Below are 15,521 nucleotides of genomic sequence, written 5' to 3'. Positions count from 1 at the left end.
AGCTCCCTTCCTGCCTGGCTGCTCTCCAGCCCCTCTGGCCCAGCCTGGAGCTGCCGGGGGTTGTTGTGGCCAAAGGGCAGGACCCGGCCCTTGGCCTGGTTGAACCTCATCCCCTTGGAATCAGCCCCTGGATCCAACCTCTGCAGAGCCCTCCTGCCTTCCAGCTGATGGACACTCCCCCCAGCTTGGTGTCATCTGCAAATTTGCTGATCCTTGTGGTCCCTCCCAGCTCAGGGTATTCCACAATTCTATAAATTCTTGAAATCTTCATTTACCACCTCGGTGGTCGGATAAAAAAATGATGATTTACATTCATGTTCTTGATTTTCCCCTTATTCTGTGTTTTGTTGGGTTTTTTTTTAAAAAAATGTGCAAACAGCAGCCTTTCAAACTAAAATTCCCCTTATTTTTTAATCACAAAGCAACAGGAAATGGTTGAAAATCGACCCAGATTGGAGCAAACCAAGGGTTAAAGCTCAACTGACTGCACTGAGCCCCTCCAGCCCTCCCAGGAGTTTCCAGCAGTGTTGGAAATGCTAAAACTACCCTGATAACTTTTCTAATTAATTGGTTTCATTAATCATGAGCGGTGTAATTGCTCTTGTGGGAGCACACTTGGGGAGGAATCACCCAAACGTGAAGTTTTGCTAAACCAACCTCGACACACTTGGGTGACCAAAGCCTTGGGGGAGGGAAATGCTGCTGAGAACTGGACACCAGGAATGCAGAATTTATGGACCACAAGGACACGTTGCAGAGAGCAGAAATGAAGCAGGAACTAATAAAGATAATTCAGCATTTCTGTCTGGGAAAAAGAGAATAAAAAGGCTGCAAATGTGGGCACGAGAAGTGAGAAATCAAGAAGCAGTAGAGATAGAATGCTAATTAATGGGGGGAATTATGTAATTGCTAGGCAATTAATGAAGAGGATTTATCGCAAATTAACACTGATTTCCTTTGTAAAAATGAAGAGAATTTATAGAAAGTTAACACTGATTTCATTGCTTACAATGAAGAGAATTTATAGCAAATTAACACTGATTTCATTGCTAAGAATGAAGAGAATTTATAGCAAATTAACACTGATTTCGTTGCTTAGAATGAAGAGAATTTATAGCAAATTAACACTGATAGCAAATCAACACTGATTTTATTGTTAACAATGAGGAGGATTTATAGCAAATTAACACTGATTTCATTGTTAACAATGAAGAGAATTTATAGCAAATTAACACTGATTTCCTTGATAACAATGAAGAGAATTTGTAGGAAATTAACCCTGATTTCATTGCTAACAAAGTATAAACAGTGAGAAGTTTGGGAAGTGGGGGGTCTCTGTGTGGAACCACCCCTGTCTGTGCTCCCTAAAACCGAAGCACCGCCCGCTTCCTAACGCTAAAAATAACGGGAAAATTCGATTTATCCCGGTGGATCCCCCCTCCCACGGTGTTCCCCCGATGTTTTTGGTGCCAACCCCCGGTGCCAGGCGTGATTCCCTCCCTGTCCTTGGCACAGACATCGACGAGTGCAGCAGTGGGGAGAACCTGTGCCAGCGCAACGCCGACTGCATCAACATCCCGGGCAGCTACCGCTGCGAGTGCTCCACGGGCTACAAGCTGTCACCCAGTGGGGCCTGCGTGGGTAAGAGGGCACCCCTGTGCCACCTATTCCACACACACCCCCCCTGCCTGAGGGGCTGGGCTGGCACAGCACCCCCTGTGGTCACAGGATTGCAGAATGTGCCAAAGTGGAAGGGGTCAAGTTCAGCTCCTGGTCCATCCAAACCCTCCTGGAGCTCTGGCAGCCGTGGGGCTTGGCCCCTGCCCTGTGGAGCCGTGCGTGTGTCGCCGTGCGTGCGCGCGCTCTTTTGCTATAGCCACCCTTAATGTCTAATCATACCAAAACCACCCAGTTTGCTGAATATACGAACCCTTTTTCTGATGATCCGAAACCCTTGTACCTTCTAATATAGCAACCCTTTTTCTAAATAATCCAAACCCGGATTGGTCTAATATTCAACAAACGTTTTCTTAAATGACAAACCATTTGTCTGAGATCCTCAAGAAAGACATACGTGACCTTTACGATATCCAACCGTTTTCTGAGATACAACATTTTCTGATATCCAACCCTTTTCTAATATCCAACCCTTTTCTGATATCCAACCTTTTTCTAATCTCCAACCCTTTTCTAATATCCAACCGTGTTACTAATATACCACCCTTTTCTAATATCCAACCTTTTTCTAATATCCAACCCAACCCAGCCCTGACACAGCTCCAGGTCATTCCCTGGAGTCCCCACAGTGCTGTCCCTGCTCTTCCTCTCCTGGGGAAGTTGTACCTGCCCTGAGCTCTCCCCTCAGTCTCCTCCTCTCCAGCTGAACCCACCAAGTGCCCTCAGTGTCCTCACACAACTTCAAATCAAGGCCCTTCCCCACATTCCCTCCTTTGGACACTCTCTAAGAGCTTCAGATCTTTCTTGCAGTGCCCCAAACTGCCACAATATTCCAGGTGAGGCCTCCCCAGGGCAGAGCAGAGCGGGACAACCCCCTCCCTCACCCAGCTGGTGATGCTTTGCCTGGCACACGAAGGACATGCCAGTCCCCTGTTGCTCTTTTGTCACTCCCCAGGGACTCTGACCTGGCTGTGCTGTGGTTATGGCACATCTGGACTTCCTGGTGCAATTCCCAAGGATTGTGGGCTCCTGAGGGATGAGAAAAGGCCACTGTGAAGTGCAGCTCGGGCCACGTTTTCCAATTACACGGAATTTTGGTTTTTTGAGTGCGTAAATCTTGTGGGTTCACGTGCAGGGCCAGGAGCTGGACCCAACAATCCTCGTGGCTCCCTTCCAACTGGGCATGTTCTGTGATTCTGCTCTTCCCACCTGGTCCCTCCTTTTTGCTCACCAGTGCCCACTTGGCTCCGTTTTAGGTCGCAACGAGTGCCAGGAGATCCCCAACGTGTGCAGCCACGGGGACTGCGTGGACACCGAGGGCAGCTACGTCTGCATCTGCCACAACGGCTTCAAGGCCACGGGGGAGCAGACCATGTGCATGGGTCAGTGTGGGGTCACACACCATGTGCAGGGGTCAGTGTGGGGTCACACACCATGTGCAGGGGTCAGTGTGGGGCCACACATCATGTGCAGGGGTCAGTGTGTGGCCACAGACCGTGTGTGTGGGTCAGTGTGGGGCCACAGACCGTGTGTGTGGGTCAGTGTGGGGCCACAGTCCATGTGTATGGGTCAGTGTGATGCCACACACCATGCCCATGGGTCAGTGTGGGACCACAGTCCACGTGCATGGTCAGTGTGGGGACACAGACTGTGTTTCTGGGTCAGTGTGATGCCACATGTGGGTCAGTGTGGGGCCACAGACCATGTGCAGGGGTCAGTGTGGGGCCACAGACTGTGTGTGTGGGTCAGTGTGGGGCCAGAGTCCATGTCCATGGTCAGTGTGGGGCCACAGTCCATGTGCAGGGGTCAGTGTGGGGCCACAGACCATGTGCAGGGGTCAGTGTGTGACCACAGACCATGTTCCTGGGTCACTGTGGGGCCACACACCATGTCCATGGGTTAGTGTGGGGCCAGAGTCCATATGTGTGGGTCACTGTGGGGTCACAGTCCACATCCATGGTTAGTGTGGGGCCACACACCACGTGCAGGGGTCAGTGTGGGGCCACAGTCCATGCCCATGGGTCGCTGTGTGACCACAGACCGTGTCCCTGGGTCAGTGTGGGGCCACAGTCCATGTGGGAATCAGCCATGAGGAAGGATGGGAGCTCTCTCTGACACTTTGCTGAGCGGTGCCAAGCACGATCAAGGGCTCCAGTGTCCTCTCAGGCTGCCCCTGGTGCTGTGCAGCCCCCTGGGCACTGCCTGCACACCCGGGAGTGTCCCCTCACCCGTCCCCCACCACCTTCTCCCCGCAGACATCGACGAGTGCGACCGCCAGCCCTGCGGGAACGGGACCTGCAAGAACACAGTCGGCTCCTACAACTGCCTCTGCTTCCCTGGCTTTGAGCTCACACACAACAACGACTGCATGGGTGAGTTCCCTGGAATGCTGAGCCCAGGGATTGCTGGGATGTGCCAGGTGGGCACGCCGGGGGTCAGCGGCGGCCGGAGCGGGGGCCGGACGTGCCGGAGGTGCGGGGCTGGTGGGGGTGACACTCTCATGCTCTGCATCTCTTCCTGTTTTGCTTGTCCTCTCCCTCCCACAGACATTGATGAGTGTTCATCCCTGGTGGGGCAGGTGTGTCGGAACGGCCAGTGCATCAACAGCGTCGGCTCCTTCCAGTGCCTGTGCCAGGAGGGGTACGACCGGACCCCTGACGGGAAGAACTGTGTGGGTGAGTGTCTGGGCAGCAGTGGGGGGAGCTGGTGCTGGGTGATGTGGTGCCCAGGCCGGGCCCATCCCAGCCAGCTGAGCAGTGGATTCTCCAGAACCGCTCGCAGATCCTCTGCCACAAGTCCCAAGTCCTCTGGAACCAAAGCCTGGTTCATCTGAGTGCCCCTGGAGAGCTGGACTGAGTCCCTCTCTGCCTTCATCTCCCTTCCAGCAAGGCAGGGAACAGTCAAACCTGCACCTTTCCACGTGCAGTGAGGAGAAATGCTCTGTCCATGCCCCTAAAACCTGCAGAGCTGTACCAGGGATGCCCTGGGAAATGTCCTAACCTGCTTCCCTCAGACCTTTTGGGCACGGCGGGGCCTTGGGTGCAGGAGGCTCCTCTGAGGTGGGCACAGACCCCATCACGGGGTATTTCTCTTCCTCCTCAGACATCAACGAGTGTGTGAGCCTGCCTGGCACCTGCTCCCCGGGCACCTGCCAGAACCTGGAGGGCTCCTTCCGCTGCATCTGCCCCCCGGGCTACGAGGTGCAGAACGACAACTGCATCGGTAATGTGGGGCCTCTGCCCCCTCTTGAACCATTCCCACAACAGCCCTGTTCTTCCTGGGTGGGCTGGGGTATCTCTGGGGCATCATTAGGATGGTGCATCACCACCCCCAAACACCTTCTTGCAAGGCAAGACCTGCTCCCATGGCAGAGAAGGCTCAGGGGGTTCTCTGTGCCCATTTTTGTTGCCTCTTTTTCTCTGAGGGAGGGTTCAAGGTTGGGGACATGGTGATGTCCTGAAGGTATCAGAGCTCCCAGACATCACCTTCACCTTGTTTTCATGAGGGAAGGAGTGACCTTTGGCTGCTCTGTGTGTCATTGAATCATTTTCTGGGGTTGGGGACATGGTGATGTCCTGCAGGTATATCAGAGCTCCCAGACATCTCCTTCACAGATGGAGGTGGGAGAAGAGGAAGAAGAGGAGACTCAAGGGTTTTGCTGTGCCCATTTTCATTGCCTTATTTTCTCTGAGGGTTGGGGGTAAGGTTGATGTCCTGCAGGTATCAGAGCTCCCAGACATCACCTTCATCTTATTTTCATGAGGAAAGGAGTGACCTTTGGTTGCTCTGTGTGTCATTGCCTCTTTTTCTCTGAGGGAGGGTTAGAAGTTGGGGACATGATGATATCCTGCAGATATCAGAGCTCCCAGACATCTCCTTCACAGATGGAGGTGGGAGAAGAAGAAGAAGAGGAGGCTCAAGGTTTTTGCTGTGCCCATTTTCACTGCCCCATTTTCTCTGAGGGAGGATTAGAGGTTGGGGACGTGGCGATGAGGCATCAGAGCTGCCAGACATCACCTTCACCTTGTTTCCCTGAGGAAAGGAGTGACCTTTGGCTGCTCTGTGTGTCCCTGCTCCTCCCAGATATCAACGAGTGCGAAGAGGAGCCCAACATCTGCCTTTTTGGGACGTGCACCAACACCCCTGGCAGCTTCCAGTGCGTCTGTCCCCCGGGCTTTGTGCTGTCTGACAACGGCCGGCGCTGCTTTGGTGAGTGCAGCTGCTCGTGGTGGGGAGGGAGCAGAACCTCCTGGACCTCTGTGTGACCTTGGAATTCTCCCATCCTCCCGCAGACACTCGCCAGAGCTTCTGCTTCACCCGCTTCGACAACGGGAAGTGCTCCGTCCCCAAGGCCTTCAACACCACCAAGGCTCGGTGCTGCTGCAGCAAGATGCCAGGGGAGGGCTGGGGAGATCCCTGCGAGCTGTGCCCTCAGGAGGGGAATGGTAGGAAGGCTGGGACCTGGCTCTGTGTGTGGGGAAAGGCAGGGAAGGCAACCAGCAAGGCAAGGCGTCCAGCAAAGGGGGTTTGTCCATGCCTGGAGAACTGGGAGCCCGTCCTGGGCTGCAGAATTCCCTGGGGCTGCAGAATTCCCTGGGGCTGCAGAATCCCCTGGGGCTGCAGCAACCAGGTGGGTTATTTCTGCTTTGGATCTGCTCTTGGTGCTCTCCAGGGGCATCTCAGGGATCTCAGAGAATGCTCTGAGTTGGAAGGGACCCACAAAGATCATCAAATTCCAACTCTTCAGTGAATGGCCCACCCAAGGGTCAAACCCACAACCTTGGTGTTACCTCAGGGCCTCCACAACTCTCTCCACAACTGCCTGAAACTCTCTACAGCTGCCTGAAAGGAGGTTGTAGCCAAGTAGGGGTCAGGCTCTTCTCCCAGATAACAAGCAACAGGACAAGAAGAAACAACCTCGAATTGTGCTAGGGAGGGTTTAGGTTGAATATTAGGAAAAGTTTCTTCACTGAAAGGGTGGTCAAGCACTGGGAGAGGCTACCCAGGGCAGTGCTGGAGTCCCCATCCCTGGGAGTGTTCAGAGAACGTGTGGATGTGGCACCTGGAGACGTGGTTTAGTGGTGGACAGGGTGGTGTTGGGTTAATGGCTGGACTCCATGATATTAGAGGGCTTTCCAACCTTCACAATTCCATGTTTTCATGGTTCCACACCCAAGGCAGGCACAGGTTTTTTCTAGCCAGACAGGGTTTTGGGGGTTCTCAAGCTCCCATCGTGCTCTAGAAGCAAGAGTGGGATCCCTTGTGAGCAGATCTCACTTTCCTGCTTCCTCCCAGTTGCCTTCCAGGAGCTGTGTCCGTACGGCCACGGAGCCATCCCAGGCCCAGGTGACACCCGAGAAGGTGAGCTTGGCTCTAGGGATGACAAGAAATTTGGGGTTGGGGGGGGTGTTGCTGCCTAAAAACAACCAGACTTGGGCTCCTGGAGAGCAGGGTTGGATCCCAGAGGCAGGGAAGGGGTGGAAGGAATGGGACTGGGGGCTCTCCCAAGCTCAGCTGCTCACCAAAGGTTCGGCCCCCGGCTCTGGAGAGGGAGAATCTGAAGCTCCAGGGATCACTTGGGTGTCTCATGTCAGTCCTGAGGGGGCTGTTTGTGGCTGTGGGAGGTTTCACCCTCGTGGTTTCCCTGGCAGATGTCAATGAGTGCTCGGAGAACCTGGGGGTCTGCATCAACGGGGCCTGCATCAACACCGACGGCTCCTTCCGCTGCGAGTGCCCCTTCGGATACAACCTGGACTACACGGGGGTCAACTGCGTGGGTGAGGGTCTGCCCGGGGCTCTGGGGGTCGGGGCTGCCTGGGAGAGGGTCTGTGTGGTGGGTGGGGGTCTGTGAGGGTCTGTGTGGATGAGGGTCTGTGGTGGGTGAGGTGTGTGTGGTGGGTGGAGGTCTGTGAGGGTCTATGTGGTGGGTGAGGGTCTGTGTGGATGAGGGTCTGTGTGGTGGGTGGAGGTCTGTGAGGGTCTGTGTGGTGGGTGGGGGTCTACATGAGAGAGGGTCAGCATGGGTGAGGGTCTCTGTGGGTGAGGGTCTGTGAGGGTGAGGGTCTGTGAGGGTGAGGGTCTGTGTGGTGGGTGAGGGTCTGTGTGATGAGTGAGGGTCTTTGAGGGTCTTTGTGGTGGGTGAGGATCTATGTGGTGGATGGGGGTCTGTGTGGTGGGTGAGGGTCTGTGATGGGTGAGGGTCTGAGTGGTGGGTGGGGATCTGTGAGGGTCTGCATGGTGGGTGGGGGTCTGCATGAGGGAGGGTCTGCGTGGATGAGGATCTCTGTGGGTGAGGGTCTGTGAGGGTAAGGTCTGTGTGAGTGAGGGTCTGAGTGGGTGAGGGTCTCTGTGGATGAGGGTCTGTGTGATGGGTGGAGGTCTGTGAGGGTCTGTGTGGTGGGTGAGAGTCTGTGTGGATGAGGGTCTGTGTGGTGGGTGGGTCTGTGATGGTCTGTGTGGTGGGTGGGGGTCTCTGTGGATGAGGGTCTGTGTGATGGGTGGAGGTCTGTGAGGGTCTGTGTGGTGGGTGGGGGTCTCTGTGGATGAGGGTCTGTGTGATGGGTGGAGGTCTGTGAGGGTCTGTGTGGTGGGTGAGGGTCTCTGTGGATGAAGGTCTGTGTGGTGGGTGGGTCTGTGAGGTTGGGGTGGGCTCCCTGTTCCCTCCTTCCTCGCCCCCTGTGTCTGAGGTGGATGGAGGGACCTCGCTCCTCCCCTGCCCCCCTGCTGTCCCAGCTCCTGCCTTTGCTTGGGGGTTTGGGGCTGCAGGGACCACCCAGCCCCAACCCTTCCCACCCCACTGACCCCCCGACGTGTCCCCAGACACCGACGAGTGCTCCATCGGCAATCCCTGCGGGAACGGCACCTGCACCAACGTGGTGGGAGGCTTCGAGTGCGCCTGCGACGAGGGCTTTGAGCCGGGGCCCATGATGACCTGTGAAGGTGACACTGCTGGGGGGACTGTCCCCTCATCTGTCCCCTCATCCCCAGTGCCACCGGGCTGGGGGGGACCCTGCTGGGTCACTGCCCGGGCCAGCCCCAAGGGATGGTGTGGGAAGGCTCGGCTGGGGCTCGGCTCCATCAGCACTGGGCTCCTTCTGCTTCCTCTGAGGCTGCAGCCCAGGAGGAGCCTGGAGACCTGCCAAAATCCAGGGGCTGCCTCCTCAAGGAGCCAGGACCCATCTGAGCTGCTGAGACACCGGCTGTCTGTCCCTCTGCTGAGACACCGGCTGTCTGTCCTCTGCTGAGAGTCCTGGTGTCTGTCCTTCTGCCAAAACACCGACTGTCTTGTCGCTCTGCTAAAACATTGGCTGTCTGTCCCTCTGCTGAGAGTCCTGGTGTCTGTCTCTCTGCTGAGAGTCCTGGTGTCTGTCTCTCTGCTAAAACACCGGGTGTCTGTCCCTCTGCTAAAACACCAGCTGTCTGTCCCTCTGCTGAGAGTCCTGGTGTCTGTCCCTCTGCTGAGACACTGGTGTCTGTCCCTCTGCAACCAACCACCACGGCAGGAAGCCTTGGTGGAACAAAGTTCTCATGAGCTGGATGCCCGGGTAGGGTGGCTCTGCCCTGGGGAGGCCCAGCCCTGTCCCTGACAGCACCAAGGCAGGTTCTCTCCTCTCTCCTCCCCGCAGACATCAACGAGTGCTCCCTGAACCCCCTGCTCTGTGCCTTCCGCTGCATCAACACCTTCGGCTCCTACGAGTGCACCTGCCCCTCTGGATACGCCCTGCGAGAGGACAGGAGGATGTGCAGAGGTAACAGCCCCTCCTGCCTCCATCAGGAAGCTCCCAAACCCTCCCCAGCTCCTGCTCTCAGCCACCTGTGTGCAGGGAAGGCAGCACTCCTGCCCTGGCATCGCTGGGCCTGTGCCCACTGTCACCCCACTGGTTTTGCTGCCAGAAAGAAATTCTTTGCTCACAGGGCAGTGAGGCCCTGGCACAGTGCCTGCCCCATCCCTGGAAATGTCCAAGGCCAGCGTGGAGCAACCTGGGCTAGTGGGAGGTGTCCCTGCCCATGGCAGGGGATGGCACTGGATGAGCCTCAAAGTCCCTTCCAACCCAAACTGTGTTATGATTCTATGATTTTTTTTTTAACTGTGCCCCAGCCAGCCTGGGCAAAGGCCACGGGGATTGATGGAGCAGTGGGTGCTCCTGGTGCCCCCCAGGGCTGGCAGGGTGTAGCTATTTGGAGTTGGCTTCCCAAGTCCCCCGGGCTACAGTGAAAACCTCCCCCCTCCCCTTTGGGCAAAGGAAAAAAAACAACTACAGAAACTGAAAGATCCGAAACCAACCGAGCTACAACAAAATATATATATATTTACGTATATCACAGTTTATATACAGTTACAATACTGTGTACATATGAAAAGAGAACACCAAACAACCCCCCCAGAGGGGAAGGGAAAAGGGATGCGGGACAAAAGCACCAAAAAACCCTGAAGCAGGTATGCACAGTAACAATCAATAAAGAACTAGCAAAACAAAATCTTATTACTCTCCTTGAGATAGCAGAATTGTGCCAAGCACCGCTGGCACCCTCTGCCTCCCAAGGCCTACAAGGCCTCACTAGGCCTCACTAGGCCTCACACGAACAGTACCTTGGCTTATATAAAAATTGTGTGGAATACTGGGAACATGGCCACTCCCTTGGTTACAAACTGGTCACCAAGGAAGGTCTAGACTAGAACTATCACCCAGGGGCAGCTCTGACGGGGTCTCTCTTGCAGATCTGGATGAGTGTGCGGAGGGGCTGCACGACTGCGAGTCCCGGGGGATGCTGTGCAAGAACCTCATTGGCACCTTCATGTGCATCTGCCCGCCAGGGATGCAGCGCAGGCCCGATGGAGAGGGCTGCACAGGTACCAGGGCAGGCTGCCAGGGACTCCCAAGGGCATGGGGATGGTTCCCTGCCAGGCATTGCCCGTGGAAGTTTACGTTCCTCCTCCCTGGGGTGTCCCGCTCGCGCCTTCACACACAACCCTCTGTTCACCTCTGGCCCATGTGAATCAGAGTCCAGCACGGGGGGACCTTTCCTTTGGGTCATTCTGTGTCTGTCCTGAGCTGCTTTGCTTTGGGAAGGGGCAGCACTGGGCAGCCCAGCCCTGCTCAGCTCAGGCACAGCAGGGACACGGAGCCAGCCCAACTCCAGGGCTGACCCAGCAGCTTGGCCAGGGCAGGTGGAGGATGTGCAGGCCAGGGAAGCCAAATTTCGACCACTCTTGCTTTGGAAGAGGTCCAGGGCAGGTGGATGTGCTTCCCAGCTGATGTGGAAATGGTCCTCGGGGGCTCTGGGAGGACATTTCAAACTGAGTGGTAGCACAGGGGCTCGTGGAAAGCTCATGGAATTGGTTCTTTGCCTCACCAGAGCTCTTTGTGGGTTTTTCTTTCTTTTCTTTCTTTCTCCCTTCCTTCCTTCTTTCTCTCTTTCTTTCTCTCTCTCTCTTTCTTTCTTTCTCTCTTTCCTTCTTCCTTCCTTCTTTCTCTCTCTCTTCCTTTCTTCCTTTCTTTCTCTCTTTCTCCCTTTCTTCCTCCCTTCCTTCCTTCCTCCCTTCCTTCCTTTCTCCCTTTCCCTCTTACTCCCTCCTTCCCTTCTTCCTCCCTCCTTTCTTTCCTTCCTTCCTTCCTTCTTTCTCTCTCTCTTTCTCTCTCTTTCTTTCTCCCTTTCTCCCTCCCTCCCTCCTTTCCTTCCTTCCTTCCTTCCTTTTCTTCCTTTCTATCTTTCTCTCTTTCTCCCTCTCCTTCCCTCCCTCCCAGATGAGAACGAGTGTCGGACCAAGCCTGGGATCTGCCCCAACGGGCGCTGTGTGAACACAGCGGGGAGTTACCGCTGCGACTGCAACGAGGGCTTCGAAGTCAGTCCCTCTGGCACCGAGTGCATTGGTAATTCCCAAATCCTGCCAGGCCTGGAGCAGCACATGGGGCTTCAGGGGGTCTAAGAGAGCTGTAGAAGGACTTGTGATGTGGGTACAGAGGGACACGACGAGGGGCAGTGGTTTCATGCTGACAAAGGGCAGGGTTGGATGGGATATTGGGAAGGAATTCCTCCCTGGGCAGGGTTAGGTGGGATATTGGGAAGGAATTCCTCCCTGGGCAGGGTTAGGTGGGATATTGGGAAGGAATTCCTCCCTGGGCAGGGTTAGGGGGTACATTGGGAAGGAATTCTTCCCTGGGAGGATGGGAAGCCCTGGCACAGGTTACCCAGAGAAGCTGTGGCTGCTCCATCCCTGGAGGTGTCCAGGGCCGGGTTGGACAGGGCTTGGAGCAACCTGGGACAGTGGAAGGTTGCCCATGGCAGGGTGTAGAACTCCATGACCTTCAAGGTGCCACCCAACCCAAACCAGGGCTGGAACTCCATGACCTTCAAGGTGCCATCGGCTGGAACTCCGTGATCTTCCAGCTCCTTCCAACCCAAACCATTCTGTGACTCTTTGATCCTGAGCAGAAGGTTTGGGGGGCATCACCTGAACCACACCCCCTTCATGCTGGCGCTGGCACAGGCTGCTCCCTCATCCCTGGGGCTGACACTGGCTCAGATCCCGGACTCATATCCCCCTTTCCTCCACCCAGACACCCGCCAAGGGTTCTGCTTCACCGAGGTGCTGCAAACCATGTGCCAGATGTCCTCCACCAACCGCAACCTGGTCACCAAATCCGAGTGCTGCTGCAACAGCGGGCGCAGTTGGGGCCCCCAGTGCGAGCTCTGCCCCCTCCCTGGCACTGCCCAGTACAAGAAGATGTGTCCCCATGGCCCAGGATACTCCACTGATGGCAGAGGTGAGCTGGGGCCACATCTTTCAGTGCAGAGGACGTGGGTGCAGGCTGGGGCAGAGCCCGGAGCAGACACGAAACCTCTGCGAGGTTCTCCGGGCGGGTTCTCAGCTCTGGGAGGGTCAGAGCTGCCCTGGCACGGGGCTGGCAGCGGGCACAGAGGCAACCTTGGCACTGACAGGTCCTTCCCTCTCTCCCTCCCCCAGACATCGATGAGTGCAAGGTCCTGCCCAACCTGTGCAGGAACGGGCAGTGCATCAACAGCATCGGCTCCTTCCGCTGCCACTGCCGGCTGGGCTACACCGCCGACATCACGGGCACGGCCTGCGTGGGTGAGTGGGGAAAAGGGATCCCGTGCCTCTGGACAGCCCTTGGGAATCCAAAAAAATCCGGTTTTAGGAACTGCTCAGAGACTCTTGGATCTTTTGAGCAGCGAAGGTGTTTATTGCCGACGTCGGGAGTGAGCGTGGTTTGCACCACGGAGAACTCGCTCGAAGGTTTCACACAAAATCAGGGGGGTTTATGCAATTTTCATAGATGATTAAATGCATATTCATATGATTACAACATCACAGGAGATCTCCTACACTTGTTGTGCTGCCTCAAACTGAGGTGCTCCCCCAAAATCCGTGTCTTCCTGCAGGGTGAAAACAGGGCATTTATCCAGGAGTGCCAGAATCCATAGGGATATCTGACCACTGAGTTGTGTGGTGCCACAAAACCCGGGATCACCTCGTGTTCAGGAGTTCCTGGGCAGGCTGAGCTGTCCAAGGGGTGGAGGGGGTCCTGTCCCTGGGGGTGCTGATGTGTCTTGTCTCTCGAGGGTAGATCTGGACGAGTGTAACCAGTCCCCCAAGCCCTGCAACTTCATCTGCAAGAACACAGAAGGCAGCTACCAGTGCTCCTGCCCCCGAGGGTACATCCTGCAGGAGGATGGCAAGATCTGCAAAGGTATCCAGCCAGGAGGAGGAGCAGAGACCCTGCCTCACCCCTGGCACCTGGGGGGACGTGGCAGAGCAGTTCAGGTCCTTCTGTTCAGCCACAGCACAAGGATAGACGTGGGGAAAAGTGCCACCCTTGTGGACTGGAGGGTGAGGGTTTCGTCCTCCCGCAGTCTGGACTTGTCTCATCTGAGAAAAAAATCCTCCTTGCCCTTTCCTACAGACCTCAGAGCCTATCCCAAGCTGTGCTGAGCTCCAGGGAGCTTCAACCTGGATGTCTCCTGCATGTCAGTGCCACCAGCAGCTGCCAGGCTGGGGCTGTGCCCACCTCTCCCAGTGTCAGTGTGTGAGGAGGCTGGGCTGAGAATCTGGGAGACTCTGGGATTTGTGGATCCCAGGGGAGGCAGGGAGAAGTCTCTGCACCTTCCAGATGTGCCCATGTATAACACTGAGGTGGGGAGAGGCTCGTTCTTCTCGTGGAAGAACTCTGGGTGTTGTTCCTGAGGCCAGTCCCGGTGTGCCCAAGGTGTATCCACAGATGTCACAGGCTGAGACCACGTGGATAAGACACCTCAGGGGGATAAAATGAGACACTTTTCCTTGTTGCTTTAGACCTGGACGAGTGTTCCACCAAGCAGCACAACTGCCAGTTCCTCTGTGTCAACATCATCGGGGGCTTCAACTGCAAGTGCCCCCCCGGCTTCACTCAGCACCACTCGTCCTGCATCGGTGAGTAGAGCCATTCCCTGCTCCCCTGGGCACCACCAGGACATTCCCACGGGCACAGCATCCCCAGGGGTCAGTTTTAAGCCCAGGAGAGTCTTTCCAGCCCCCCAAACCGCGGGTGTTTTGCAGACAACAACGAGTGCACGGCTCAGCCCTCGCTGTGTGGAGCCAAAGGGCAGTGTCTGAACACCCCGGGCAGCTACAACTGCGAGTGCCAGAAAGGATTCTCCCTGGACAGCTCTGGGGTCAACTGTGAAGGTGGGTCTGGGTCTCCAGGGCTTTGGCAGAGTTGTGTTCCCCTGGGGAAGAGTTCCTGGTGCATCACAGTCTCCGAGGAGCTCAGTTGGGACAACGCTCTCAGGCACAGGGTGGGATTGTTGGGGTGTCCTGTGCAGGGCTAAGGGTTGGACTGGGTGATCCCTGTGGGTCCCTTCCAGCTCAGGATATTCCATGGTTCTGTGAGAAGGGTCTGTGGGGCACCAGAAGCCCCCATGGGAAGCCCTGATGTGAAGGAGAGGTCGGTGCCTGACCTGCCTGGGGAAACACCGGCCCTTGGAGAAAGAAATGAAGGTCTCAGTGCTGCAGCCACAGCCAAGCTGGGACAGGAATGGTCCTGTGTCCCACCAGGAGAGATCTCAAGCTGGCCATGGGACCTGCTGAGGAGTGCCAGTGCTCAGCCTGAAGCAGAGTCCAGGCCTGACCTTAACTCCAAACCCATCCCAGGGGTGTCTGTAGGCCTTGGGGCTGAGAGTTCCCCTCACTGCCAACTGCAGGGACATAACTGGGCACCGGAACCACCCCCACATGAGCACCCTGCAGGGTGCCAGGCAGGTCCAGCCGGTCCCTGAGGGCCCCCCAGCCCAGGGGGAGTTGTCCTGTTGTCCCATTGTCCCATTGTCCCACTGCCCTGTGTCACTTTGCTGCAGACGTGGACGAGTGTGACGGGAACCACCGGTGCCAGCACGGCTGCCAGAACGTGCTGGGGGGGTACAGGTGTGGCTGCCCCCAGGGCTACGTCCAGCACTACCAGTGGAACCAGTGTGTGGGTGAGTGAGACTGGGGTCCTGGGCCTGTGGGAGGTGTCCTGTACCTGTGGGGTGTGTCCTGTGCCTGTGGGGTGTGTCCCTTAACTATGGGATGTATCCTGTACCTGTGGGTGTATCCTATACCTGTGGGGTGTGTCCTGTGCCTGTGGGGTGTGTCCCTTACCAATGGGATGTATGCTGTACCTGTGGGAGATGTCCCATACCTGTAGGGTGTGTCCTGTGCTTGTGGGTATGTCCTGTGCCTGTGGGGTGTATCCTGTGCCTGTGGGGTGTGTCCCCTACCTGTGGGGTGTGTCCTGTACCTGTGGGAGGTGTCCTGTACCTGTGGGGTGTATCCCATACCTGTGGGGTGCATCCCACACCTGTGGGAC

General features: G+C 56.2%; 1 protein-coding gene across 1 annotated transcript in view; it reads left to right on the top strand.

Moving 5' to 3' along the window:
* LOC113987600 (fibrillin-2-like) overlaps positions 1–15,521 on the top strand; it is a gene marked incomplete at its 5' end in the record, with an annotated part of 77,777 nt that overhangs the window by 57,249 nt on the left and 5,007 nt on the right. Inside the window, 19 exons of the mRNA XM_039390598.1 lie at positions 1,516–1,641; positions 2,934–3,059; positions 3,933–4,049; positions 4,224–4,352; positions 4,780–4,899; positions 5,761–5,886; positions 5,970–6,122; positions 6,973–7,038; positions 7,329–7,454; positions 8,497–8,616; positions 9,303–9,425; positions 10,397–10,528; positions 11,424–11,549; positions 12,237–12,443; positions 12,644–12,769; positions 13,266–13,388; positions 13,991–14,107; positions 14,234–14,362; positions 15,031–15,150. Of these exons, the coding sequence (XP_039246532.1) occupies positions 1,516–1,641; positions 2,934–3,059; positions 3,933–4,049; positions 4,224–4,352; positions 4,780–4,899; positions 5,761–5,886; positions 5,970–6,122; positions 6,973–7,038; positions 7,329–7,454; positions 8,497–8,616; positions 9,303–9,425; positions 10,397–10,528; positions 11,424–11,549; positions 12,237–12,443; positions 12,644–12,769; positions 13,266–13,388; positions 13,991–14,107; positions 14,234–14,362; positions 15,031–15,150 (2,412 nt within the window). The remainder of the gene's footprint in view (positions 1–1,515; positions 1,642–2,933; positions 3,060–3,932; positions 4,050–4,223; positions 4,353–4,779; positions 4,900–5,760; positions 5,887–5,969; positions 6,123–6,972; positions 7,039–7,328; positions 7,455–8,496; positions 8,617–9,302; positions 9,426–10,396; positions 10,529–11,423; positions 11,550–12,236; positions 12,444–12,643; positions 12,770–13,265; positions 13,389–13,990; positions 14,108–14,233; positions 14,363–15,030; positions 15,151–15,521) is intronic.

The sequence above is a fragment of the Pipra filicauda genome, unplaced genomic scaffold, assembly GCF_003945595.2.
Source record: "Pipra filicauda isolate LSUMZ 115617 unplaced genomic scaffold, ASM394559v2 scaffold846_size100090_pilon, whole genome shotgun sequence".
Lineage (NCBI taxonomy): Eukaryota > Metazoa > Chordata > Aves > Passeriformes > Pipridae > Pipra > Pipra filicauda.
The sequence above is the reverse complement of the archived record's forward strand: the minus strand, read 5'-3'. Positions and strand labels throughout refer to the sequence as shown.